The 27,913-nt window shown below is 55.4% G+C and overlaps 1 protein-coding gene across 2 annotated transcripts in view; it reads right to left on the reverse strand.

The window, feature by feature from the left end:
• Nucleotides 1-2,654: 2,654 nt before the first annotated feature.
• The window catches only part of DRD2 (dopamine receptor D2), a 60,232-nt gene continuing 34,973 nt past the window's right edge, over nucleotides 2,655-27,913 (reverse strand). Inside the window, exons 2-8 of one of the 2 annotated variants that reach the window (XM_010983293.3) lie at nucleotides 16,311-16,626; nucleotides 11,147-11,256; nucleotides 9,964-10,100; nucleotides 8,597-8,787; nucleotides 7,568-7,654; nucleotides 5,621-5,948; nucleotides 2,655-3,963 (exon numbers count right to left, since the gene is read on the reverse strand). In XM_010983293.3, coding sequence (XP_010981595.2) covers nucleotides 3,770-3,963; nucleotides 5,621-5,948; nucleotides 7,568-7,654; nucleotides 8,597-8,787; nucleotides 9,964-10,100; nucleotides 11,147-11,256; nucleotides 16,311-16,595 — 1,332 coding nt within the window. In that variant the 5' untranslated portion in view covers nucleotides 16,596-16,626 and the 3' untranslated portion in view covers nucleotides 2,655-3,769. The remainder of the gene's footprint in view (nucleotides 3,964-5,620; nucleotides 5,949-7,567; nucleotides 7,655-8,596; nucleotides 8,788-9,963; nucleotides 10,101-11,146; nucleotides 11,257-16,310; nucleotides 16,627-27,913) is intronic. The other variant, XM_031443702.2, reaches the window with a different exon arrangement.

The following is a 27,913-nucleotide window of genomic DNA, read 5'->3' on the forward strand; positions in this document are numbered from 1 at the left end:
CACTCTCCCTTGCTCTGGCAGTCCAAATGGCCATCATGCCCCCCAAGGGCAGCGTCTTAAAAGTCTGGTCCCAAATGGTTTTTCCTTCTCTCTCTCCTTTTTAAAAAAATTTTTCTGAACACAGTAGTCAGTCTCTTCCAACTTTGCTCAGAGCTGGTCAGGGAATGGGAGGAATGAATAAGATAAGATGTAGGATTGAAAGACCTGGGCTGAAAGGTCAACCTTGCCACCTGGGCCACCACCCTTCCTGCATGACAGACTTGGGGTCATAGGGACCAATCCCTGGGGGTGATGAAGAGGACAGGAGATCACATGAGGCGAGGCCCACCATGGCCCCTGCATAGATGGATAGTGGGTGCTAACCCCACTGCACAGCCTGAGTGCTGGGGCCCCGGGTTGGGGGAGACAGGCAGTAGGGAACAGGGCCAGGCCACACATCCTCAGGACAGGAGTGGTGTGGGAAGGGATGCCAGATGGGTGGGCACACTGGCAAGGCCCCCAAGGCGGATCAGTCCTCAGAGACCCTGGCTGCAGGCAACTGACTGTCCCTGTTCCGAGACCACCAGGAAGCAGGGTCTGCGGTCACTTCTCTCAGGGGCCTCCTGCCCTGCTGTTGAGGAAGTCCTCCGCCATCAGTCTTCTTGCCAAGTCCCTACCTACTTGTTCCAGGCCGAGGCATGCCAGGGCTGCTGCCTCTGCTGTCCTTGTCATTGTCATCTAGTGCCCTTGGCAGTGGTCACCATTCCCAGCCAGCAGCTGTGATTGTTGGACTAATGCCCGAGAGGGCCGGGAGCAGGGAAGACTTGCAGTCCCAAGCGGACATCGGAGAGGACGGATGCAAAGTGCCCTGCTGTGCTGGACCAGGAAGCCTCCTGCCCTAAAGTGGTGCTTCCTTGCTGCGGTCTGGGGGAGGGGGTCGGGGGGTGCCGACTCCACCTTCTGTAAAGGCAGATCAGTGATCCTTTGATTAAAAGGCATTCTACCGACAAAGATGGGCACAGAGACGGAAGTCCAGAGAACGGCAGAGAGGAGAAAAAATCAGAGGACTTCAGCCTGCTTCAGCCTCCCTTCTGCCCTCGCTGTCCTGGCAAAGGAACCACAATCTGGGCCCCCGGGGAGAGAGCCAGAGCCTGGGCCGCCCCCTTCCACCTTGACATTCCTGGGTCCCACACCGGGTCCTTTGCCCCTGAAGCACTGAGGTGCAGGGTGGAGCCCAGCCCGCCCCCTGCCCACTCCAGCTGTCAATCTGCTGTCTGGTAGAAAGACTTGAAGCTTCATGACAGCTGTGGGCAACTTTCCCCCGCCCCGCCTCCCGCCCCTGCCTGCCCTCTTCCCCTCTTCTCCCTGTCAGCGCTCTTTCCAAACTTCTCTCGGCTGCCTTCCCTCCCTCCCTCCCCTCCTCTCTCCCTTCCTTCCTTCCTTCCTCTCTTTCTCTCTCCCTCCTTTTTCATCTGTGAAATTCCTGCAGCCAATAAACCTCTGTGACCTCCAGAGATTTCTAATGATGAGCTTTTAAGCTCCCATCAGGTTCAAGAGTGTTCCTAGATTGTGTGTGTGCGCGCGCGCATGTGTGCATACACACACACACACACACACACACACACACACACACACGTGCATGCATTGGCTATGGAGTGGGTACCAGAGCTGAGGGGTCCCCCGGGGTCTCTAGCCCCCTTGGGGGTCTGATATCTTCCCCAGGAGGTCACTGGGTTGCTGAACTAGACTAGGAGCCTGTTTTGCACACCTCCTGGAACCAGGTGTTCTGGGGACAGGAGCCTCTCCTAGGGCTTAGCGCTACATTCAGGCTCAGGGAGATCAAAGTCCATAATTAAGTGTTCAGGGCAAGTTAAGTGCTCCAAACTTTGGTGCTAAAAATATTGTATTTAGCATGCAAATTATGCCCTGACAGCTCCCTAAAGCCTGAGCCCGTGGGCGCCAGCACCTTGTTTGTTATCACTGCTGTTATTCCCAAGGCGGTGAGAATATTCCTCCTTCACGGGTTGATTTATATTTCATCTTTAAAAAGCCAAATTTCTGTTGTTGAAACGGTGCCGAGTTGTAGCTCTGGAAGGCTTGGAGCTGTGGCTGGTCTGGAGGTCAAGAGGAGGGAGGACCACCGGGTCACATCACTCAGGGCCTCCCGGCCTCCCCGCCTGCCCCAGAATAAGGGGTTCCTGATGCGAGACAGGGCCAGGGCTGAGCGCAGACAGGCTCAGCCACACCTCGAAGGCCACCTTTTCCTTCTCTGTCCCGGTGGGAGAGCAGGGCTAAGGATGAGGCCTTCACAGGGGCCAGGACCTAGAGAGGAGGAGGTGGGAAGTGGGGACAACGTGGCGTCCCCCTGGTAGGACCCTGCTGCTCTGGTGACTGGGGGAGCCCTGGGTATATGACAGGATTCCCACTTGAAACGTTCGCTGACAGGTGAAGGTCCGGGCCACCCAGCAGGGCTGAGCGCACTCAGATCCACTTGGGAGGAGAGGTGGGACGAAGGGAGAAACACGCAGGCACACACATCCTGTCCTTGGCCCTCCTGGAGCAGCTTCCCCTCTCCTGTCCCCCCAAATCCTGTCTGACAGGGGTCGGGGCCGCCCCCTCTGAACGGCCTGCAGGAGGCCACCCTAGCTCTGATCCCAGCACAGTCACCGAGCTTCGGCCACACCTGAGGTGGAGGTTGGAGGTGACACTGTCCCCTCTGCCTGAGGGGCCCTGGATGTGACTCTTGTCAAAGTTTTATTATTCTGGAGCATGTGTAGTGATGTTACAGAGTTTGGGGCCCGGGGACTCCCCCAAGCTGCAGCTTCCCCTCCACCCTCAGGCAGGGCAGGGCCAAGCCAGACCCAACAGTACTCAGCAGCCGCTTAGCCAATGGGCTCCTCTAAGGCGGAGGCGGTGGAAGGGAAAGGGAACGGGAGAGTGAAGGGGCAAAAGGAAGAGAAGAGGAAGGTGGTTTGTGGCAGAGTGAGGCAGGGGCAGCCCCCCGACGGACCTCAGGGACCCCCAACACAGGCCCCCGGCAAATCTGGAGGCGGCCTTCGCTGCCACCCCGGCTGGCCCAACATCTGCCCCCAGGAGGGATGTACCTGCGTCCAGCAGGGGGCAGCAGAGTGGGCTTGGGGTGGGGGTCCTCTCCCCACAGACCCTCGGGGGCCCTTGAAGATCAGGGGTCCGCCCCCGCAGGGGTGTGCAGACCTCGTGGGGAGCTGGAGTAGGGTCAGGACCCGCTGCTGTGGATGGAAGGAAGGGCTCCTGTCGGGCAGGAGAGGGGTGAAGATTTTTGGCTTGGGCTTCTCTGAGGTCCATCCAGACCTGGTATTTACATGGGTCTCCCAGGACTGAAGTAGCCTGGGGCCTTGGCAAGAGCTCTGGCGTCCCTGGTGTGGGCCTCGGAGGGGTGTGAATTGTCCATCTCCTTCCCTGTCGCAGGCACAGCCTCTGAGCCCTGACACCGGCCTGGCAACCCCAGAGCCCCGGAGGAAGTTCAGAGAAGGTGGCTGGGTCTTTGGTGCCAAGCAGAGAGAGCCTGCAAGTGAACAGGGGCTCTGTGAGCTGCCCCTGAGCCAGGGGTCCGGCCCGAGGGCTGGCACGGTACCTGGCTCTCTAGCACTGCCCTGGCGGAGCGAGGGTGTGCGGGCAGTGAGGGGCGTGGAGCCAAGCTAACACTGCAGGGCCTGAAGGCGAAGAGGAGGCCGAGGCCGTCCTGGGCCGCCCTGCCCACGGCTCCCAGGGACCGAGGCGGGGCCACTGGGCAGGGAGGTGGGAAGCAGGGTCAGCAGTGTAGGATCTTCAGGAAGGCCTTGCGGAATTCGATGTTGAAGGTCGTATAGATGATGGGGTTCACGGCGCTGTTGACGTAGCCCAGCCACGTGAAGGCGCTGTACAGGACGGGCGGGATGCTGCAGTCACAGTGTATGTTCAGGATGTGGGTGATGAAGAAGGGCAGCCAGCAGATGATGAAGACGCCTGGGGGAGAGGACGGCGGTCAGGCTGGCCTCTGGGGTTGGGGAGGGGCGGGGCTGGAGGTGTGTGCCGCAGGCCCCGCCCCGTTACCAAGGCAACAAGAGCGCCGCAGGGGGACCTGGGGTCTTGGAAGGACCTGCCTCTGATACTCCTTTGCCAGTCACCTCACCTCCCTCATTCTCCTCCTCTGTCAAGCGCGTGTAACAATGCCCATCTCCTAGGGAAGAATAATGGGCTTGAAAACAAATCCAAAAAATTTACATCCTGACGCAGGTCAGCCGGTAGAAATGGAAATACCTTCTCTCCTTTCTGGCCAGCTTGGAAAACACCTTCCGCAGAAGTTGGGAGTGGGGAACGCGCAATCTGGGCCAGAAGGGAGCTCGACATCCACCCCGCTTAGTCCTCCTGGCATGAGGTACCAGGAAATGGCTCTGTGATGTCCACAAGGCCACTCCACTCAGTGGCAAAGCTGAGATCCAAACTCTAGTCTGTCAAAGTCCCCAGATGGCCAGGCTTCTGCTGCGCCTTTCCCCAACTTCCCCAGCCCCGTCGGTGACACCTTTGCTAATCCCTGCCTGGGGACACCTGCTGTCACAACTCCGACCTCCTGCCCATCGCTCTGCCTGTCAAACCCGGGCCCGCCTGCTCAGCGGGACCCTCGGTGTGGAGACACTGTGTGCACAGAATGTCGCACAGGCACACGGGAGTCCCCAGGGACCGAGCGGTGCTGGGAAGGGCAGGGCTACAGAGCAGAGACCCCCCCCCACCTGCCAAGGACGGGAGCAGAGGGCCTGGCTCCAGCCCCACTCTGCCACCCTCTGCACGTGATCTCGGGTTAGTCCTCTAACCTGCTAAGACCGCAAGTCCTCATTTGTAAAACCAGAATAGTAACACCTGAACTTTTCATATCACAGGACTGTCGGGAGGTCACAGGGATGGTGAGTGTGGACGGGCGTCACAGCTACCTTGGGTGCTACAGTCCCTCCTGTCCTCATCACCCGTATCAGTCCAGCCCTTGACTTTTCGCCTTTATGATCTGTTTTCTAAGAGACTTTTATTTGAGAGCCTCGCCTCACTCACCCCCATTTAGATGGGCCCCCCCTCACAGCCCCTTTCCTTGTTCACAGGAACACCCTCTGGCCCCACTGGGTCTTGATCAAGTCAAGTGAATTTCCCGATTTCTCAGAAATGTCAAAATTGACAGAAATCGCAATGACAACACTTGCATGTACTGCTTACAGTTTGTAAAATGCTTTCACACTGTGTATCATTTTGATGACCAGAACCCTATGAGGTAACCTACTCTACTGATGGGGAGACAAGAGAGCAAAGTCACTTGCCCAGGGTCATGAGGTTCTGGGGGTCATGATGGGAGACTGATCAAGTTCAGATTCTGGAGTCAAACTGCCCGAGTTTAAATCATGCGTCCTCCTTGGTCAAGTTCCAAAACTGTTTCCCCATCTGTGAAATGAGCATAATTATAGAATCTACCTAAGCAGGTAGGTCCATGGGCTTAGCCTGTGCCTGAAAAGTACCAGTCCTGCGACCCACCAGCCATGGTTTGAGGGGATGGCAGGCAGTGGGACCTCCAGTGATGGGTCCTCTCCTCAGCCAGGGTTGGGCAAAGCCCAGCTGTGGCCGGCGGCCAGGGCTGACTCACCAAGAACAATGGCGAGCATCTGAGTGGCTTTCTTCTCCTTCTGCTGGGAGAGCTTCCTGCGGCTCATGGTCTTGAGGGAGGTCCGGGTTTTGCCATTGGGCATGGACTGGATCTCAAAGATCCTGGCAATCTTGGGGTGGTCTTTGGCATGCCCGTTCTTCTCTGGTTTGGCGGGGCTGTCAGGAGTGCTGTGGAGGCCATGGTGGGATGGGTCAGGAAGGGTCAGCTGGTGGTGGCTGGGCGGGATGGGGCTGTACCGGGTCCTCTCGGGTGGGCTGGTGCTGGAAAGCATCTCCATCTCCAGTTCCTGGGCTCGGCGGGCAGCCTCCTGCATGAGGCAGAGAGCTCTGGGTAAAGCCAGGCAAGTTCTTGGCCATCAACCCCCCCCCCAACCTCACCTGACCTACCTGGCTTCACCTGGCCCCACCCAGGCCCACCCAGGCCCACCCAGCCCTTCCCTATGCCTGTCTGGAGATGCCTGCAGACACCACCGGGTCACTCTGCCAGAGAGGAAAGGAGGACGATCACTGGGAAGTAGGAGCTATGTGGGTACCTAGGACCTACGACCATCCCAGCTTGCCGGGTCACCCGGTCCTCTTTGCAGAGCAATCCTCAGGCAGCCTCGATGACCCCACGACCATCCTGTGGTGGCTTCATACCCAGGTACTTCTATTTTATTAACTGAACAACACCTACTGAGTGCCAGGTGCCAAGCTGGTGGCTGTGAATAAGTTACTGATCGATGTTCCATTCCTGCCTCCAGGAACTCAGGTTCCTGCATGGAGGGCACCCCCGTTCTCCTTGCCAGGCTGAAACAGGGGCTGCCAGGCTGACTGAGGCTCCTGCACCAGCACAGCACAGGTGCGCTGTTTCTCCCGGTAGACTGAAGCGGGTGTGGAAGGGCGAACCCCTGAGCCCCTCACCCACCCCTGCTGGGCTGATCTGGAGGAGCCCACGTCCTCCTGGGCTCCCAGATCATTCCTCATGCTCCCTTGCTCCAGGCCTTGGGGGTCTCGAGCTTGAGCTTCTGAAATGCAGCCTCACTGTGTGTGGAGGTGCCCCGATCCTGAGTCCCCGTTTTGGCATCCGCCTCACATGGTTCCGTGGAGTCCTGCTTTTGCTGGTGAACAGCGAGTGTGCAGGTGACTAGCAGGGCTCCTGCTTCCTGACGACGCCTGACCTGGACTCGGTGTGCCGCCCTCTGTGCGTTCCTGGGCCCATCCTCCGCCCGGTCAGGGGATGGGACACCTGCTGCTTGGACCCTGGTGCTACTATTACTGGGCAAACTTGGGGTCTGCTGTGATTCTGCATTTCTGGGCTCCGCTTACAGGTTGCACTTTACTGTGAGCACCCCCACCCCAGCTGTTCCGCTCCCTCCTCCCCCAGCACCCGGCCTCCCTCCCGCCCCAGAACCTGCCTGTCTGTAAGGCAGCGTATGCCAGTGGGAAGAACACGGGCATGGGTTTCAGAGTCACTGAGGTCTGGGCTCAAATATTAACTCTCACTAACTGTTTAGCCCTGGGTGAGTTACCCAACCTCTCTGAGCCTCTGTTTCCTCTTCTGCGGAATGAAGACGGGTAGGAGCAATAAGACTTACCTCTCAGGGTCGCTGTGAGGATTTGATGAGCTAACAGGAAGATGGTAGGTTTGTGATTAATGGGCATCGCCATTATTATGGTTTTGCTTATGTGGTTATGGCCGAGTCCTTTCTCCCAGACCTTTCCTTGCACTAGGGGTGCCTCTCTGTGCCTTGCAGGAATGAACAGTCTTGCTCTATGCCTGCTTATGTGTGTGCATGGTGAGTCTGGCCTCAGCTGAGGCAAAGTAGGGGATCCCGGGAGGGGCTTATCCCTTTGACCAGCTGGTGAGGTCTCTGAGAATCACCGCAGGTGGGTTTCCCAAGAGGCAGAAAGACAGGGCCCTGGAGTCCCTGACCTGAACACTTACCACTCTCCGCCTGTTCACTGGGAAACTGCCATTAGACTTCATGATAACGGTGCAGAGTCTCATGTCCTCAGGGTGAGTGCAGTTGCCCTGTGGAGTGAGCCAGCACATGGGTCATAACAGGGAGACGGGGCAAGGGGGACAGAAATCCAATGTAGGGTAGTCTGACTGGGCACTGGAGCTCAGAGAAGGGCAGAGATTAGGAGGCTGGGGCCTGAGGGGCAATTGAGGTGACGGTGAAGGTTGGTACTGTGATGGGAAGGGGTGAGCAGGACAGGGAACAAAAGGGCCATAACTTTTATGTGGCACCTGCTGGGGACCTGGCACCCTTCTAGGCACACTCCATTCCTCTCCCACTGAATCCTCAAGACCACCCTGTGAGATCGGTATTATGATTCACATTTAGCAGATGAGGAAACTGAGGCTCAGAGAAGTTAAGCAACTTGCCCAAGGTCACACAGAGAAAAAAAGTGGTGGTGCCAGGATTGGAACTTGTTGTCTCTAAGCCCCAAGCTCTTGTTCCTTCCCTGCCCACCTACCATCTTCCTTAGGCAGGGCTGAGCGGAGGGGAGAAGTCACAAGACGTCAGCATGGAGATGAAAGGGGGGCAGAGGAGGGAAGTGGGCAGGAGCAGGTGAGGAAGAAGGAGGTACGCACAGAGAGGAGGGGAGAGGGTGGGAAATAAAGGAGATGGGATGGAGGCGTCAGAGGGATGGAAAGGGAGACAGAAGGGCCAGAGGGAGGAAAGGAGGAGGAAGGAAAGAGGCAGAGAAGAGCCACGAAGGCACCAAGAGCTGCTGCGTTCAGACAAAGCTCTCCTCCCAGGTGGTCTCCACCCCCTTCCCAACCTCCCACTCCTGGAGGTTCACGTCGCCCATTGAGGTCCAAGCCTTCGAAATCTGCCTGCGCTCAGCTCCTCAGAGCTCCTCCCGCCTGGACCCCGGTGGCTGCAGTGTCCCAGGCCCCCACCAAGCACAGAGAGCCCCCGGGTCATGGTTAGGCAGGGACGTGGGGGGAGAAGGATCTCGGGACCTTGAGCGGGGCCTTCAGGTTGGCCCTGAACGCCCGGCTGCTGCGCTTGGTGTTGACCCGCTTCCGCCGCCTGCGGAGGACGATGTAGATTTTGATGTAGACCAGCAGGGTGACGATGAAGGGCACGTAGAAGGAGACGATGGAGGAGTAGACCACGAAGGCGGGGTTGGCGATGATGCACTCGTTCTGGTCTGGGGGGAGGAGAGCCCCGGGGGTGGGAGGTCAGCAGGCCCCCGGGGGCCTCAGTGCCTTCCCGGCCAAGAAGCAGCATTACAGAAAACATGACTAGACGCCTAAGGCAGCCTGGAAATATTAGATGTAATAAATTCACAGCGTAAATCAAAGTGTTAGAAACAAGCATGAGCAAAAAGCTAAGCTGTGGTGACTGCTTCCAAGGGTTTCCCTTACTATCACCTCATAACCTCATCACGAGTTTTGTCATCTAGGAGTAAACACATGGAGCCACGGTTTCCAGAGAAAAATGATGGAAGAAAATTATTTAAAAAGAGTAAACCATCACTTGAGCCTTTCTTGTGTATTGCGTGGAGGTCCGACACCTTTTAACTTGAGGGACAAGATGACTTGGTCCTGTTTGCTGAACTCACCTGTGATCCACTGTGTTTCCAATTTCCCTTTCACTTCTAGCAGGTGTTTGTCCTCTCTCCCAGGCTCTTCCCAGATAATCCTAGCTCGGTTAGCCCTATTCCTGCCTCTTGGAATTCCCGTAACACTTAGATTTTGAACCACATGCTTTCAAGGCTTCCTTGCATCCTATCTGGTAATGGTCCCCAGTATCATCTCACCTCCCAGATGAGGACAAGCTCCACCCCCCACTCTGGGCCTCCTCTGTCTGAGATGCTCCTGACTGCTTCGCACAGGACCAGCCGCGATCAGCTAGCCTTCTGTTTGTTTCTACCTTTCCTGCTCCAGGTAGATCTGGCCTGGCCTGGCCTGGGTTTGCCCAGCCCTGGGGCTGTAGCTTCATTACACAAACACCATTGTCAGGGGTGATGGAGGCCCAGCGGCCTCCTCTCGTGGGTGCACACACACAGACATGCACACGCATGTGGTTTACAAGGCTTCCTGGTCTGCTTCCATTTAATAAACAAAGTTGAAAACGTCCAGGTACCCTCCTGAATCACTATCCCCACTCCTCACACAACTCCATCACGGCCTGGGCCATTGTTCCTGTCTGACTCTACCAGGTGCAAGGAGTTGGGCTTGGCCCAGGAAGCCCAGCCTGGCCTCAGTCCTGGGTGGCTAACGGGCCACCACCCGTGTCTGTGCCAGGGTTCGGCTCCCTCAGGGTCCTGCACGGGGCGGGGGCGGGGCCGGCTGGGCCCCGGACAGACAGAGGCTGGACTCACCTGTGTTGTTGAGGCCAAAGAGCAGTGGGCAGGAGATGGTGAAGGACAGGACCCAGACGATGGTGATCATGACAGTGACTCTGCGCTTGGAGCTATAGCGTGTGTTGTAGAGCATGGGCATGGCCACAGCTGTGTACCTGCGCAGGCGGGGGGTGCAGGGACCCTGAGTCTGGGATGCGGGCTGAGGGACCACTTACCAAACAACGTGCACACACCAGAAACACCCCACTATGGGGGGGCAGACAGTCAATCCACCTCCTGTCTACTCTGAATCAACCCTCTCTCTGGTCCCCGACTCAGACAGTGAGGACAGTTGGTGATGTCCAGTCAAGTGCTCAACGACTGACCATCTACCATTTAATCCTGGACCAGACCTATTACTCCAGTTGCCCTACTTGGACTTCAGGCTTTTTGAGGAGCCACGGCCTGGGTCTTGGCACCTTTGAAACTGTACCCACTGCATGTCTGCTGGCCCCATGGAGGGTAAAAGTGTTTGTTGGTGGATTGGTAGCCAGGCCCCTCAGAGCAAGGGTTAGGTCTCATTCAGTAGCGGTCATTGTGCATGGCACCCCACATCCCTCCATCCAGCACTTCTCAGATGTTAGCTCATTCCATCTTCCAAGAACCCTGCGAGGGGAGCCAGAGCCTCTGGGAGCCCACGTAACCTGTGTGTGCGAATCAGTAACAGGCTCCGAGGATACAGCTCAGCAAGGCGAGCACGGCCTGGGCCCCCTTGGCCGTGTGCCCTGTGCTGGACATGAAACGCACAACCAGACTCTAGGGCCGCACGTGGCCAGGGGCCATCACCCTGGGTTTCTAGACAATGAGACTAGCGTTCTGAGAACTTCCACAATCTGCCCAGGGTCACGTAAGTAAGCAGTGACAGAGATAGGGCTCGGTTACATTGAGTGCTTTCTCTTCCTTGCTAGTCACTGTTTGGGTACTCTTGGCAGCATCACTGTCTGCAAGACAGCCTCCTTTAGGGGGTCTGACCTCTCCCAGCCAGACACACACGCTCCCACACACATGTGTGCATGCGCACCCTTACACACACAAACACGTGGGCTCACAGGCACACAACCCGCCATATGGCATTGTAGACCGAGCCTGACCCTGAAGGAGAGGTGGGGCAGCCCCAGAGGTGAATGGTCTGGGTCACCTCTCCCATCCTGGCTGGGCTCACCTGTCGATGCTGATGGCACACAGGTTCAGGATGCTTGCTGTGCACATCATGACATCCAGAGTGACAAAGATGTCACAGTGAATCCTGCTGAATTTCCACTCACCCACCACCTGGGGACGAAGCAACATAAAGGGTGGGCAGCAGAGGGGAGATTAGCTTGAGCGTGGCGCAGTGGCTCAGTCCCCTGGGGCAGGTCGGGCCATGGGCTCGGTGGGGGACTTGTGGATCTCCGGCTGGGGGAGGCGGGCAGCAATGGGGAGTTGTGCCCACGGGTGTCTGAAGCCTTTGCCCTAGCCGTCTCTCCTCCACATGAGGCCACTTTGTGCCAAGAAGTGTGCTAGAAGAGAGATGACCCACCTTTACAAGTGTCTCAGCTTTGAACTCTCATCCTTAAAACCTTTGTGTGGACACCTTACGATCCCCATGCTACCAATGAGGAAACTGAGCCTCAGAAAAGTGTGGTGACTCGCTCACTGCCTTTTAGCTCAGTGTCTGACCCCACCCTAGCCCAGGTTTCTGGGGGAGTCAGGCCACTCCTTCAGTGCCCAGCGTGGGGTGTGGCACAGAGTCTGCGAGTAAAGTATCTATTAAGAACAATGGTGAGGGGGGAGGGTAAGCCCAGTGGTTAGAGCACATGCTTAGCATGCACAAGGCTCTGGGATCAATCCCCAGTACCTCCATTAAAATAACTAAATAAATAAACCTAATTACCTCCTCCCCCCCAAAAAATCCCAAAACCAAAAAAAAACCCCCAAAAACCTACAAACAAAATAAAATATTAAAAAAAAAAAACAAAAGAGCAATGGTGATGACAGTGACGAGGAAACAGGGAAGACATTTCTGCTCCTTGTGACACCTGGAGAACGAAATAAGGAAAACCTCGGCTAGAGCTTCAGGAAGAAAAGAACGCGCTGGGGGAGGTGTGCGACGGTGCACCCCAGGTTCGATGGAAGACGAGGAGTCTGGCTCCCCGCAAGGGCGTTTTGCACCCCTCTCCCCACAAACACACACACTCATCCCCCCCGTGCACACCCACACCCCCACACCTCCTGCTACGCACACAGGCTCGCGTATTTGCACAGCGGGCTGGCCCCAGCAACTGTGGGAGTTTAGACCAGGCTCCACCCCGAGGACAGAGTCAGGACAGGGAGATACAACTTGGGTGACAATATATCAGAGAAAAGAGGAGCAGGACAGCCCCTCCCGGTGACCAGAGCAGCCCGGTACCCACTCTGCGGGGCACAGCATGGTGGCCAGCCTAATGATAATGTTCATTGTCAGCACTGCCCCCTTCGCTGTTCTCAGACATAAAAACAATTGGTGGCATTTAAGTGCAGTGATGAGCTCTGCATGGAGGAAACAGCGGCTTTTCCCAGCAGACAGGGCGCCTATCGTGTGATGCTGCCCTCTCTGAGGCTTACATGGGGCAAGGGTGTCCAAGCTCTGGCCAGATGGGCAGGAACTGGATGTCGGGGGCAGGGCAGGACGGGGCATGGCAGTGGAGGGGATGGAAGGGGCTGGCTCCCCTGGCATCAACAGAGTCTACCTTCAGGGGGCCATGGGGAGGGTCTCAGGACCACCTGGTCTGTGCTCCACCTTGATGACCTCCTGGGACGAGTATTTCTGAGCGGCTTTCATCACCCTGGGGATCTAGGTCTGAGATATCAGGGCTGTCTTCCCCATCCTCCCTGCTCCCTTCCCTCTCCCCTGCTTTCCTTCTTTCCTTCAGACACCTATCGAGAAACTTACTTTGTGTCCAGCTCTGTCCTAGACTCTCAGGTACAGTGGTGAACACTCCTGACATAGTCCCTGTCTTTAGGGAGCTCTCAATCCCTGTCCCCAGAAGACTTCCTGCAGCACAGAAGAAGGGGGAGCTTCCTCCGAGGTCCTAGGAACAGTTGTTCTAAAACACAGTTAGGGGGCGGTTGAATCAAGGGCTCAGGATAGTGTGTTGGTGGCCACTGATTCTAAAGCATCTACTGTGAGCTCATACTTTACCTCGTTTAGTGTTCTTAGAGCTTGTGAAGGAAGGGGTTGCTTATGTCCACTCTGGGATGAGGGAATGAAACTCAGAGCATACACCCAGCTCGTGTGCAGCAGGGCTGGAGTTCCCAGCAAGCTCTTTGGGCAGCACGTCCTATGCTCTCTCCTGAGCTGCCTTGGAAGGGGCTGTCTAGCTCGTCAAAAAGACGAGATGATTATGTAAAAAGTACCAGGTAAATGTAAAGCGGGAACGGAGAGATGGTCGTGGCAAAGACAGACTAACTAGGGGTCGGTGGGGGGCAAAAGACTTGCCCGAGACCACCTGGTGATTTAGCAGCAGAGGGAGGACCGGCCCCCAGGTTTCCTAGTCCCACCGCAGGGCTGTTTCGTCCACACCTTTGGACACCTTCATCAACACTCTTGCTCACTTGAGGCCAAGACCTCCAGGACCCGCCTCGAGCTGGCTCAGCTAAATCCTGACACTCACTAGCACACATGAAGCACTAGCTACGTGTCAGGCACTGTTCCAAACGCTTCACACGCATTTCTGTAGAATGTGACAGCAAACCTCTGAGGCCACTGCTCCTTGACGCCTCCGGCCAGCTACTCCCATCCCCCACCCCTCCCTGCTCAGAGGCTTTGCACACTTCTTTTCTCTGCCAGGAGTGCAAGTGCCTTGCCCCCTCTCCTGGGTAATTCTTCTGAAAGCACCACTTCTTCCTGCCAGGCTTCCCTAACACCTCCAGACTGGGTCGTGCGCCTCCTCACCCCGTGATGCTCCCACACCTCCTGCGGGGGCTGCTCCGTGGTCATCTCCATGAGGCTGCACTGTAATGGCCCTGCCAGGGCCTTTGCCCTCAGCCCCAAGGGTGGGGCAGGACACTGACCAGTTCATCCATGTTGACAGAGTGAATAAAAAATGCAAAATCTTAGCCTGCTCACTTCCTCAATCACATCTGCTCGTCTGGAAAGTGCACGCAGCAAACCCTCCCCTCCACGGGCTGTGAGGCTGAAACGGCACGTGCAGACCCGTGGGCCCTGGCTCTCCCTCTGAGGAGCTGCTCCAGATGGAAAGTGGTGGAGTCAGGAATTGAACCCGGCCCTCTCACTCGCAAACCAGCGTGCTTTCCATATACAGCGCAGAATAAATAATGCCCATCCAGGGCCACCTAGTCAGATGTCAACACGGCAGGCTAACAGAGGTGTTTGACACCCCTGGAGATGGAACAGGATGGAAAATTCTGGACAAGAAGAGCATCTCTTGGAGAGAGTACAGTATGTGTTTGCGAGGGTGTTTTAACAGGATGCCGGGATAGGGCGAGACTCCACTTGGAACATTCCCCAGAGACAATAAGTAGCTGAGACCGTGTCGTGTAAGCGGGCCCCCTGTCCAGCTGTTGTTTTAATGGGAGTTTGAGCACCGCTCTCTGAGACACCATGCTTCACCGTCCCTGGAAACAATGAGCTTCACCTTTAAAATAATGGTGAAGAGGCGTGTTTAAAACACCTGTGTGAAGGACTTCCAGGTGCCTGGGAGCCCTAATGCACAGATTGGGCCCTACCTTAGAGTGTCTGGGTAGGGGTGGTGGGTCTGGGAGCCCAGAACCTGTGCTCAGAACCCTGGGCAGAGGATGCCTCACTCTGGAGGAGGGTGCCTCTTTGCCTGGGCACCGGGACGGTCCTTCAGTGTGGGAGGGGTGGACATCTATCCTCATCTTCACCTTCATTACCGTTGTCATGGCTAGTTTTGCGTGGTGCTATGTGCCCAGTGCCATTCTAAGCAATTTTCATATATTAACTCACGTGATTCTCAAGCAGTGCTATGACATAGATACTGTTATTATCTTCATTTTATGGACAAGGAAATGAGGCACAGAGAGGCTATTTGCCTGGCCGGCCAGCCACCCATCAATTTTCCCTGATGGTCTGAGGGGTGGGAACCTCCTTTGCAAGGGAGCAGGGGAATCAGGATGGGGCTCCTCAGAGAGCATCCCTCAGCCAGGACATGGGATGGACAGAGTCGAGGGGTCTGCATAAACATGCAGTCATGGAGGGACAGGGAGGCCAGCCCCCTCCCCACCTCGGCTTCTTCTCCTTTGCTTAAACCTACAAAGGCTTCATGAGTATTTTGGAAGGTGGAAGCCCTTCCCTCCCAGGATGGGGCTTGCCTCCGTGATACAGGTCAATTCCCCTCTCGTCAGGAGCGGGAAGGGAACAGCTCAGAGACCTTAGTGACCTTGGCGTTGGATCTTTCCTGAACACCTGGTCAGCTTCCCAAGCACCCAGACTCCGCCCCAGAACCCTAGGCAGAGAAAAAGCAGGATGCAGCCTGTGCCACCCAAATTCCCCAGACCCTCCCTCATCTGCCTGCCAGCTCTGAAAAGTGTCCTCTGGAGGTGGGTGCCCCTTTGGGACTTCTCTGTCAGCAGTTTCTCCGTTTGCTGTGTGATCTAGGTGAAGACAGGCAACTTCTCAAAGCTTCTGTTTCCTCTTCCTTCAAGTGAGAAGGATGCTATCCACTCAGGATCAGCATGCGTTTTTGCTAAGTCTGTGTCTGTGAAGTGCCTGGCCCGTAGCGGGGGCTGCCTACCCACTATTCAGGGCGCAGAGCTGGGCTGCGTTCCTGGCCGAGCCGTGGGCCACTACGTGGTCCTTCCTGAGGAAAGGGGTGCAGTGCCCTTCTACCTGGAGGTCCTAGATGCAGGCTAGGACACACGGGGGGAAGGGAGGGGAGGAGAATGCAGGGCAGCAGCCCCCAGTATGAAGCGAGGAGAGAGGATGAAGGTTTCCCACCTGGGAGCACGAGCCTGTCACATCCTCTGGGACCCTCGTCAGTGATTCCCGTCCCCAACGTGACCTACTGAACCGACTCCGGGACCAGAGCTCCAGCTTGGACCTGCCGCCTAACTTCTCTGACCATCTGGCTTATCCTCTCTAAGATGCTGTGAGGACTCTGGGCGGAGGGGGGCGGCACTAATTGTAAAGGCAAACATGAGGCCTGGTACTTGGCAAGCACTCTCCAAGTGGCATTTGGGATTGTTAATGAGACAATCTGCCCACTTTATAAGACTCAGCCCAGGGTGGAGGAAGAGACCACCTGAAAAGGCACACTCTTGGGAGGAACCGGCGAGGAGCCTGGACTCTGGGGAAGGAGCCCGAGCCAGGCGGGGCCCAGACCTACCTCCAGGTAGACCACCCAGGGCATGACGAGCGTGGCCACCAGGAGGTCAGCCACAGCCAGGCTGACGATCAGGTAGTTGGTGGTGGTCTGCAGTGCCTTCTCGCGGGACACGGCCATGCACACCAGCACGTTGCCGAAGACGATGACGAAGATGAGGAGGGTGAGCAGCATGGCGTAGTAGTTGTACTGGGGCCTGTCGGCCTTCCCCTCGGACCCGTTGAAGGGCCGGCTCCAGTTCCAGCCCCCCCGAACGTCATCGTACCAGGACAGGTTCAGTGGATCCATTGGGGCGGCGGGGCCACGGGATGGCCAGGCTCTGTTCGGGAGTGACAGACACAGGGATGAGCGGGAGGAACTCCCAAAGCATGCCGCCACTGGAGGTTAAAAGAGAGAATTCTCCAGCCTCAGGATTTTGACGTTTGCATCCAAAACTTTTCTTACAACCTTGAGGCCTGCTGCCACAAATCTGCTAGCAAATCTGCAGATGGTAACACAAATGAGAGGGTATAATTTTTTAAAGTAGAGTAAAATCAATCACCGTGAAAAGAGTTGATCTTTCATTCATTCGTTTACTCAACAAACACTTATTAAGCACATCCCATGTCCCACACACTTAAGACAAGTTCACAAGGAGTTCCAGCTTCTAGCGTTAAGAATGGAAATATGCATTCGTTCACTCCGGATTCGATAAGTATTTACTGAACATTGTTCTGTGTGGTGCTGGGAACAGAGGCAGGAACAAGATACGCATGGTTCTCCAGCTCGCATTCTAAAATAAATAATAGCTAATTAACCAAGCAATTAAACCGACAAGTGGGAGGCACTAGGAAACAGAATGGGGAGAGAGGCACAGCCTACTTTAAGGATTCAAAGAATTTCCCGAGGAAGTGAGGTTCAACAGACACCCGAAGGATGTGCAGGAATTAGGTAAAGAGTTGGGAGCCAGGGGAAGGGTCTGGACATTAGGAAGCAGTTATGCAAATGGCAGAACCAGAGAGTGGGTGCCATGCTGGAAGGTTAGCAAGAGGTTTAGAACAGATGGAGGATGGTGGGCTTGGCATGAACTGAACTGGGGAGGTTGCAACAGGTGAGATTGTAGGTCTTATAAGCCATGCTAGTGTAGACGTGCCCCTAGGGCAGTGGGAGGCACATGATCAGATCTGCCTTTCAGAGAGAAGATTCTCACTGCTGGGTAGAGAATGGAAAAGGGCGGGGCTAAGTGGGGTGGCAGACCGGACACCAGCTCAGAGGCTGCAGGAACCCACATGAGAGCTGACGAGGTTCTGCACTGGTGCACTGAGAGCCGTGAGGAATGGGCGTCTCATCTCAGGGGGGAAGACTTCCTGAAAGAGGCATCATCTGAGATGAAGAAAGCAGAGTCAGCCAGGCAACTGAGTGCAGGGAGACGTCCCAGCCAGAGAGAACACAACACAGCTCCAAAAGCAGATATGTCTATTTGGCTAAAAATAGGGCGTGATGATGAAGCGGGAGGTAATTAAACTGGAGGGCCATTCTGGGGCCAGATGGGGGTCTTATAAGCTTGGAGCCCCCCGAATGGCTGGATGCAGAGGGATGACTCCATTGGATTGCGGTTTTGGAAACGTCGCTGGCTGTGCAGTGCAGAGGGGATGTTAGAGGGGAGTGAGGCTGTGGCTGTAATTCAGGTAAGAGATGGTGGTCACCTGAATGAATTTGGGGAATGAGCATGGAGAGACATGTTCAGAATCAGAAGCTAACTTGGAAGTCAGTTTCATGGAATCTGGTCCCTGGATAGACGTGGCGTGAGAGTTGGGGTTGGGGGAAGCAGGGAGAGGAGACGAAGCCAACTCCAGATTTCTGCTCTGGGGTCCAGGAGGCTTGGTAATTCTGCTCACTAAGAAAAGGAAGCGGTGGGGGGGGTGCTCAGAAGCAGACTTGAGAGGCAGCGGGCACCGATGAGTTTGACAGCCTGTGTTCTGGTGGTGATTGAAATATAATGTACATGTAATATAGTGGGCTTTCCTGCTAACAAAAGCGTTCCTAATTTACACAATGAAACTAAATGCTCAGCATTTCAAGGCACTCCACACAAAGCGCCGTGACTTCCAGGGGTTTTGCTACCCAAACGGATTTGAAATCCAGCAGTTTATGCCATTCCATTTCAAACTGATACACTGTCCAAACCAGGGAGGAGGGCACCCCAGCCGCCACAGGTCAGAGAGGAGCCCTGGAGAAGGGTCTGCCCCACCTCTACGCCCTCATCCCTCTGACACACCTGCTCCACCAGCTCTCAGCAGGGGAAGTTGGAAGATGTCCGAGCCAGCAGCACCATTCTGGAGACCCTTTGGGGAAGCAAAATGCCCAGTTCCACTCCACACGGGGTGACTACCACCCCTGAAGCAAGTCTTCCAGTTCCAAAGTAGTGAAGCACTGTGTCATATGGAGCTGCCCTCTGCAAAGCCCACTGGTGCCTCATCCATTCGAAGCCCACAGCGGGAGACCTGCATGCAGGCATCGATCGGGCCACAGGGGCTGCTCCCACCATCCATTTACTCAGTCAGCATCTATGGAGCTCGCCGGGCATGCAGCATCATGCCAAACACTGCCAGGGACCTGGAGACATGCTCCTTTCCCCTGGGAATCCTGACTGCTCCTCTCTCCCTCTCCTCCCATTCCTTAGTCCCTCTCTGGGTAAGGCCAGTGGCATCTGATGGGGACTCTCAGTCCCGTCTCCCCCACCCCACTCATTCTCCATGCCGAACCACACTTCTGATTCTCCAGCACGATCCTACGGTGGTAACTTCATCTACTTGTAAAGGATTTGATAGGTTGCCAATTTTTTTTCTTTTTTTAATATACTGTCTCATTTATCCTCAAAACAACCTCTAAGGCTTGTCATTCTTATTCCCACTTTACAAATCAGAAAAGTGTCTGGAAAGCCTCCTCTCCCTCGCTTCTCCTGGCCAGTCCCTACAAATCCCTCAAAGCGAGACTTGCTCAGAGTCTTCCTGCCCTGGAATCCATCCCAAGTCCCCTCGGCTGGACCATCTGCCTCCTTCCTTGGGAGGCACTGCTTCAGGGCGTTGTTCTGGAGCATTCCCCATTTGTGTTAAATGGGGTGTGAGCATCTCGAGGGTTACACCGTGCCTGGCTCACACTTCATCTTCTTTGTGAAATAAACAAAAGAGCATACTGTCTTGTTCTTCTCCTCCGACTCCTAACGCTGTGATTTGCAGGCAGGAAGTGTTTAAAAGCTGTTTGTGGAACTGCATCAGAGGCTCTGTGAGTCCAACTGGGAAGAAAAACCCTCCGCACTTGAAACGTAACTATTAACGTAGACCATTAGGTTAATACGTGACAAAGGAGAGGTGCAGCCCAGGAATATCGTGGGTGCTGCTGGGTCCTCAGAAAGCAGACTGTGAGGAGGATGTCAGCACACAGATGTGTTGGGGGTACTCTTGGGATCAAGACTTGCAGGGAAGTGAAGGAGGCAGGATGGGGCAGCGGAGAAACCGGGCTGCTTCACAGTCAAGCAAAAGCCTCGGTGACCCCCTCAGTAAGCCTTGCGCAGCTGCCTGAATTAGGGCAACAGGGTAGAGCCTTTCCTCCCCTTCATAACGCCATAGGTTGTGTCCTGTCCCAGGGAAAAGATGTGACCTTGAAAGAGGCATCTCTCCTCAGCAGGGGGCAATCGCCCAGAAGCTGGACCGGCTGGAATGGTCAGTTGCCAGCACTCCCTGTGGTTGGGGAAGGAGCCCTTTAGACCCACAGGGTGTCCGGGTGGCACCCCACAGTGCCCAGTAAAGTGATGTTCAGACACCAGACAGCACATGTGCACGGGCACGGCTGGAGTGTTCATGGAGCGCTTCCTGGAGCAGGAAGAACAGCTGAAACTTGCATTATGGGTACAATTTCAATGGCAAATGTGAGCATTGCCCCTCAGGGAGGGGTCGGCGGTGAGCACTCATTCCTCTCCGGTGGCGGTTACCCTGGTGAGCAAGTCTCACCAGAGGCTGGAAACACCTCAGGCATTGCATTTTCTAATGGAGCATTTTTTCTCAATTGTTCTTGTTGCTTTTTGTTGATACAAATGTAATATAATTTCATTGTTGAAAAAATGGAGAAACATAGAACATGCCTAAATGCCTATAAGACCCTACTAACCAGCACCCAGAGTGAGCCCAGTCCTTCCTGCGTCCTCAGCATCCTTCCTAAGTGGGGCTGACGTCACCCACCAGCAGGGGCTGCCTGGCTAGCTCTCACACAACATCAAGAGGAGTGGGGATTCGGCTGTCAGCAAATCCTCCCTTCTCCCCAGATGGAGTACTCTGGCATGAGAGGTACCAGTGTCACATAGGGGCTGAAGACCAAAACACCTGAGCTAAATCCCACCTCTCGCCTTCCTAGGCCAGGGGTCTTGGCCAGATTATTTGGCTTTCTTGAGCCTCAGTTTTCCCATCTGCAAAATAGGGAGAGCAATTATTGTCGTGAGGATTTAGGTAAGAAGATGTATGTGTGGCCGGCACAGGTAAACCCTCAGGAAAAGCCAAATCTTTGAAAAAAAAAAAAAAAAAAAGTAACATCATTCAAAGAAACAAGCAATCAGACAAGCCTCAGGCTCCGAGAGATGAAGTGACAGGCCCTGTTCAAATGCAGCCAGCCCGTCAGGGTCAGAGGTCCAGCTGGACTCCTCCTATGGCTTGTCCTTGGAAAGTGAGGGTCTAGATGAGAGTAGGATTCCAAGATGCAGCAATCGACTCCTTGAGAAGGAGTGAAGGAAAGAAAAGGCAGTGTATTCGTGGGTCGTGGTTGCTGGATAAATCTGAGTGACCCTCAGGATGAGGTGGCAAGTGGCCTGGAAGAACATGCTCTCCCAGCCCACCTGCTACAGCCAGAGACTATATACCAATCGCCATGTTTCCTAGGCTCTAAGACAGAATTAAATGTAAGGTGTACCGATGTCTCAGGTACCACTAGGAAAGAAACAAGATGCCATCAAACCCCAATACAAAAGCTTTAGGCTTTAAGATGGGGTCAATTGTAAAATGCATTCTGGTTTCAGAGCCATTAAAATGTTGGAGAGGATGTGCATCTGAGAATGAATGAAATATAGTGACCTTCTGGCATTTCTCTGCTGGCATTTTCTCAGGAGGCCTGAGAACACTGCTGGTCCCCAGGCTCCCCTTGCTCCAGCTCCAGCCCCATCTCTTCCTCTGTTCCTTCTGCCCAGGGCTCCAAGGGGCATCATGGGAGAAGCTAGCACAAAGGAGAGGCCTGGCTGCAGTCTTCCTCACTCCAGGGACACCCAGAGGACCCGTCAGATCTCTGCCCTTGCCTGCACCTCAAGTTTCTCCATCCATGTCAGAGCCTGTGCCTGTTGGGGGAGGGGAGAGCTCCAGGTGAGTCTGGTCTGGTCCTGGGTCCGGAGAAGGCAGGTGAGAGCAGCGCCCACTCTGGGGCTCGTGTAGGTGGGAAGCGCCAAGATCACACAACACCTGACACCCTGGATTTGCCAGGATGATCCAAATGTCCTGCTCTTCTTAAAAAAAGAGATTGGCTAAAGGTATAACCCAAGGCAAATTATTCTTACATTTATAAGACTTCAGATAAATAAGACTGCATATTATTAAAATTTTTTCTTTTGTTAAAACAAGCATTTTGATTTGGGGGTCATGAAAATATGATTGATTTGCTCACCAGCCTCCACATGCCACCTCCATCTTCCTCCCGGGTATCCCCTGCCATGTGAGCAAAAGCTCCAAATACATGCACGGTCACTGCCATTTCTTAGTTCCTAGGAGCTGAGCTCCTTGGTCCTGTCTCCTGGGAGGCGATGGATGGTCTGAGCCTCCTGCTATGGACTTTGTACGAAGTCCTAGCCCTAAATGTGACGCTGTTAGGAAACAGGGCCTTTGGTCTAGAGAAGGTCATGACGGTAGAGTCTTCCCGATTGAATGACTGCCCTTATAAGGAGAGGCACCAGAGGGCTTGATCTCTCTCTCCCTGCCAGGTGAGCACGCGCGGAGGAGGCTGCCATCTGCAAGCCAGGAAGGGAGCTCTCACCAGAACCTGGCTAGCCCAGCACCCTGATCTCAGACATTCAGCTCCCAGAACTGTGAGAAAATACATTTCTGTTGTTTAAGTCACCCAGGGTATTTTATTAAGGCAGCCCAAGCTAACAGAGAGAACTGCAGGCACCAGGCCTCACTCACGGATGGCTGCCTCTCCTGCAAAGCACCATCCTCACCTTCCCAGGGCAGCAAGATGGAGCATGCGCTGCTCCCACCCCAGCCTCGCCGGCGGTGAGGGTCCAGGTGTGCTCTGGGGCCACTTGGGCTCTTGGTACCCTGGAGGGAGCCAGGAGCAGGGGAAACTCCCATTTGTATGGGTGGCCTGCAAGCCTCAAGCCGTCGAAGTGCCAGAGATCGCCTGGTCCTCGTGTGTTTCCGGTACTCATTGCCCCTTCCAGGGTCACCAGTTCCCCATCAAGTTCTCCCTAACGGCCTGCCTAATGCCAGCCTGCTGGGACACCAGCTCTCTTCAGAGCCCATGCAGCAGAGCTTCCCCATGAAATGTCTGGGATGGATCAAGCCGGGAGCCAGATGTGTCCAGCCCCCAGCACCTCGGCCATTTACCCTAGCTGCTTTACAAATGCTACCATTTTCTGTGTGTGCCCCAATTTGAAAATGAGCTAGCTTGCAAGCTGAACAGTGCTGTGTGAGCACAGACAGACACCTGCGGCTGAGCTGCCCCCGCCCCGCTCCCAGGCTGTCCCGGCCAGCAGACCACTCTGTGAAGGAAAAGCCAGGCTTGTCTAACAGGATAACTCACAAGTCTAGGAATGTGAAGGAGAGGCTGGGCTGGGCTAACAATATAACTCACAAATCTAGGTATCGGAATACTGATCTGAGCTCTGCTGGACTAACTTGTAAATCTAAGTTAATTAGTGTTGGTTTGCTGTTCATTTTTTTTCTTTTGCTAGCCAGCTGGATTTTCAAAGATACATATCTGGCTTTGGAAGGTTGGTTTGCTGCCTCCCTGCCTCCACTTTTGTGATAAAGATGCTGCTAAAGCTTTTCCATGCCTATTGGCCGAATACCGCAAGCTTGTACTTTACCCTATAAAACCTCATGCGCACATCTTGGAGGTGCTCAGAGCTTCTGCGGAGCTCTGAGCCCACCGGCGTAATACATCTGAGTACTCCAACCCTCCAAGTGGTGCCTGTTTCTTGGCTGGCTGTCGTTTCCGTAACAACCCTGCTCAGACCATCCCGCTGCACAGGGGGTTGGGGGTTAGAGCTGGGAGGAGGGCTGCTCTCCCAGTCCCTCCCCAGGCTGTAAACAGAAACAGCTTATCAAAAGTATGTTGGAAGAAGAAACACTCCTCTAAAGCTACACAGTTAGGGGTTGACACCCCAAATTGATGTTTTCCTTTAGGAAGAACTCAGAGGCTGTGGTCACCCCTGGTCCCTAGCCTGGTGGGCTGGGGCCCAAAGGGTCAATCTGTTGGAGCGCCTGGAACCCTGGAGAAGAGCTGGCCGGGCGGGAAGGAGGGAGGAGAGGTTGCCATTCTCTGATTTTGATTCCCTCTACCAGCGAAACTCTGGGGCGCAGGCCCGGAGGTAGGGGGGTGAGGAACGCTTGGCGCAGCATAAACTCAAGCAAACTGTTTCCCTGGTGCTGCCTCCCCTGAGAATCTGGCATTTGAAGGAATCAAATTGTCTAATTAAAATTTAACAATCCCTTATCGGGCTCGATGGCGGGTGAGACACTGCTGTCTTAAACACGTCATTTTCCCCTCTTTTCTGAGACTTGAAGCATTTCAATGAAAAAGAAGGGAGGAGGGAGGAACTTCGCATTTGCATCTCAAAAGCAGCTCTCTGGGAGGGCTGGAGTTGGGTGGGAATCAGAGGGAGTGGCACGGGCCCTCCCCAGGACCCTCCTGACCCAGGTCACACTCAGCACCTCAGATGAAGGTCCGGACTGTGGCTTGGGGGTGGGCCCTTCAACAGCTCCTCTGGCAGCTCTGGGAAGGAAGGGTGGGAGGGGAGAAGGTGGGGAGAAGGCCCCTCTTCTTTCCTTCTAGAAGAAGAAAAGAAAAAGGAGAAGAGTCACCGAATGAGGCCTCATTTACTGAACTCAGGAGGGCAGCCTCCGCAGGGGCGCCCAGAGCCCTAGCCTGGCAGCCTAGAGCCTTCCCGCCCAGACCTCAGGAAGGCTGGTGTGGAGGGTGGATGGGAACAGTCACCTCCCACTTGGAGAGGCCAAGGAGTGGAAAGGCTGCCAGGCCTGGGGTTCTGGGGAGGAGGTGGGGCAGGAGGTGGGGGAGAGGAAAGTTGGGAAGGAGAACAGGGGAGACTGAGTTGTGAGGGAGGGGTGATGGATACTGTCACTTCCAGGGCTCCCCCTCTTCTCCCCACGTACATCTTTCCCGGCACCCCAGGCCCAGACGCACAGGGGAGCTGGGTGGTGAGGCTGTGGGTCCGGCTCAGGCAGCAGCAGTTGGAAGAAATCCCGTTTACTTTTTCCCAGTTGTGGAGGAGGGGCTCTCTCCCCTCTGGGGCTCTGGCAAGGTCCAGCTCCCACAAATTCCTCATCTCCACGAGTTCAGGAGTGGGAGTCTCCTGATGGCTGCATGCCCCTCCTCCCAGGGCCTCAGGGCTGCTGCAGGGGGACGGGACGGGTCTGGATGGCTCTGGGAGAGCTGGGCTAGTGGGGAAACCTGCCTGCAGTGGCCTAGGGGGAAGGGAGGCCACACACTGACACCACCCCCTGGTGCCCCTCCAGGCCTGGCAAGCCTCCCTGGTCCAACCTGGAGTTCCACAGGGGCAGTGAGGGAGCAAAGTGTGGGCTTCCAAGCAGCTCGGCAGCAGGACTCAGGCAGGTTCTCCGTGGGGAGAGCCGCGCTGGTTTCCTTAGACGGTGTGGGACAGCTTGGGTGAATTGTTCCCGTTCTCTCCCAAGTCTGGCTGTGTCCGGGCCCACCCAGCCGGAGCCAGGGCCTTCAGTGGTCCAAGCTGAGGCTGGTTAGCTGGTCTGCAGCTCAGAGCCTGTCCCACTGCTCCCTGGAGTTAAAGCTGGCCAGGCATTGCCTCCCGCCTCGCAGCAAACAGAAGCTTCCCTGGGATGCTCACTCAGCTTCCTGTCACCAGAGTCACAAACCGACCAGCAGAGACACCACCTGCTCCCTCCCCTGGGGTTCCAGGGCCCCAGCGCCCACCCAGGCCCAGCCCTTCCCCCGGGGGCTCAGGACCCTGTCCTGGCTGACCTCCTCCTTCTCACACTGCAGGACGGCCCTGCTCCACGGGCGCCTTCCTGATGCTCTGGCTCAGAGCTGTCCTCTTGCTGAAAGCTCTCCCAGCACATGGGCTCCTTGGTGGCACTCATCGCCGGTGTAATTAAGTTGGTATTTGTCTCATTATTTGTTTAGTGTCTGCTCCTCTTGCCAAACTGTGAGCTACAGCAGTGCACGGATCACACATGTCTTGTCTCGTCATGGTCTTCTCACCTCCCAGCAGGGCGCCTGGCAACGGTGGGTGCTTAATAAAGACCTGAGAGGCGTCCGTGGGAGCTAGTGTCTCATGCAAGTGAGAAGGAGTCAGTTCCCTGGGTCTTTTTCTACCCTGGTTGTTGTTTCTCCCCTGGATCCTTGTCGAGGGGTACCAGTAGCCTCCTCTGAGATCTCTCCCTGGCCCTCTGGGTCCCAGTCACGAGGTAGCTGGGCTTGGATGCCCAGCTGGTGGGGGCCCATCCCTGGGCACACAAGGTTAAAAGGCGTTGAAAGAAAAAGAGAATGCCCCGTGTGAGGGAAGTGGATGGGGAGATAACCTGAATTCTGTAGAAAAGGGAAGCACAGAGTTGATGGGGATGGCTTCTGGGCTACAGGAAAGCCTGGGGCCCCAGGGTTTCACAGCTTCTCCACTAGCACCCCTGAGGGCGTGAAGTCACAGCCAGCCACGGCGGTGGCCCGGAGCCAGCTCCTCACTCAGCGGGACCAGCGGCTCGAAGGCCCTCACGGGGTTGCTCTGAGTACAGCCGAGACCCAGCCCATCTGAGCAGCTGCAGCGGGTGAGGTGTCCCAAGGAGAGGCTGGAGCACACACAGTTCCTCACCCGGCTGTGGAAAGGGGCTCCAGACGGGGAGTCTGTCTGGGAGCTGGAGATCAGAGCTGAGCATGACTGGACCTCACCTCTGATGCTGTCGCCCCGGACGCCCCCACGTGTTTCTGCTTCTTCCCAAAGTGGCCAGTGGTCTCGGGTCTGGCCACATGCCCCTGGGTACGTGGAGGGCTTAGAGAGGACTTCAGGGCCTCTCGGCCCCGTCCAGGCCTCCCAGGTCTCCAGGAGAGTGAGGGGTGCCTGCAGGAAGGGGCATCTGCCTGACAGCCCCATCCCTGTGGATTTGGATGGCTCCGTAAAAATGTCTCCTCACTAACTGTCAAAGTGTCACAAATTAATTAACTGTTAGCTGGAGTGACTCAGTGTGGGGAGGGGGCGGGGGGGAGCGGCTCCTGCACTGCTAGGTGGGGTGGTGGCGGTACCATTCTCTGCCTGCAGTGTGTCTTTTGATTAAAAATCCTCGCCGCTCAGCCCTGTGCATGGAAAGGGGAGATCAGTGGGGCAGCTCATGTGTGGAGCAGAAAATTGGCAGGTGGGCGGCAGGGTGGAGGGCGTGGGGCTCAGGGCCCCCTCCCCGGGGAAGGGAACCCAGAGGGGAGAAGGAAGCCTCCAGAAATCACTTAGGAAACCTAAACTCAGCACAGAGTCCACCGGCCGGCACTGCTTCCTGTTTTCTTTGCTCTCTCTCTCTCTCCCTCCTCGATGTCCCCCCAGGAAGAAGAGGACTGGGAAGCTGAGCTTGGTTTGCCCTGGGGACAGGGTCACAGGAGTCCAGGAGGCAGGCCCACGTAGCTGCCAGACTCGCCAGCAGGAGCCGGAGGGGAGGGAGGGCTGGATCTCAGACCAGCCTCCTTGACCTTTACTTTAATTTCAGGAAAGAATTGAGAAAACATGCTCTTGAAAGTCAAGAGGGAGACAAATCCTGAACCTATTGCTCTAGAAGGAGGAAAAACAATCCTCACTATTTGGCAGAAAATTGCTCTGCTTTATGAAAAGGCGTCCCTGTTCATAACAACAGAGAAAGGGTCCTGTCCCCATAACCACCGGCAGCCGTCACACTGCCGGGAGCCCTCGAGAAGCCCCTCTTTCATTGTCCCCCCACCATTCAGCTCCAGCAGCTGGCACTGGGGACACTGGGAACACTTCTTTTCCACCAGGATAAAGCCCCTTCCGAAACAGGGGGGACAATGGCAAGCAAGCTTTAACTTTATGACACCCACGTATCTCAAAGACGAATTGCAGGTAAAACGTCACCACAGGAATGCAATCAGCAAAACCCAGCTTGTGGAAAATGTACCAGAACAAACGACCTGGTTTCTTCCAAAAATAAATTGCAAGGAAACAAAAGAAAAAGATGCGGGTAGGGAGAGAGCCTTAATAATAAAGAAAATTAAAAGCCTATCAGCCAATGGCAACGCATGGACCTTATTTTGAATCCTTGATTCAAGAGTACAATGAGTGTCATTTATCCATCCAACATTTATCCAAATGTTAATTTATTCATTAA

The sequence above is a fragment of the Camelus dromedarius genome, chromosome 34 (genome assembly GCF_036321535.1).
Source record: "Camelus dromedarius isolate mCamDro1 chromosome 34, mCamDro1.pat, whole genome shotgun sequence".
NCBI lineage: Eukaryota > Metazoa > Chordata > Mammalia > Artiodactyla > Camelidae > Camelus > Camelus dromedarius.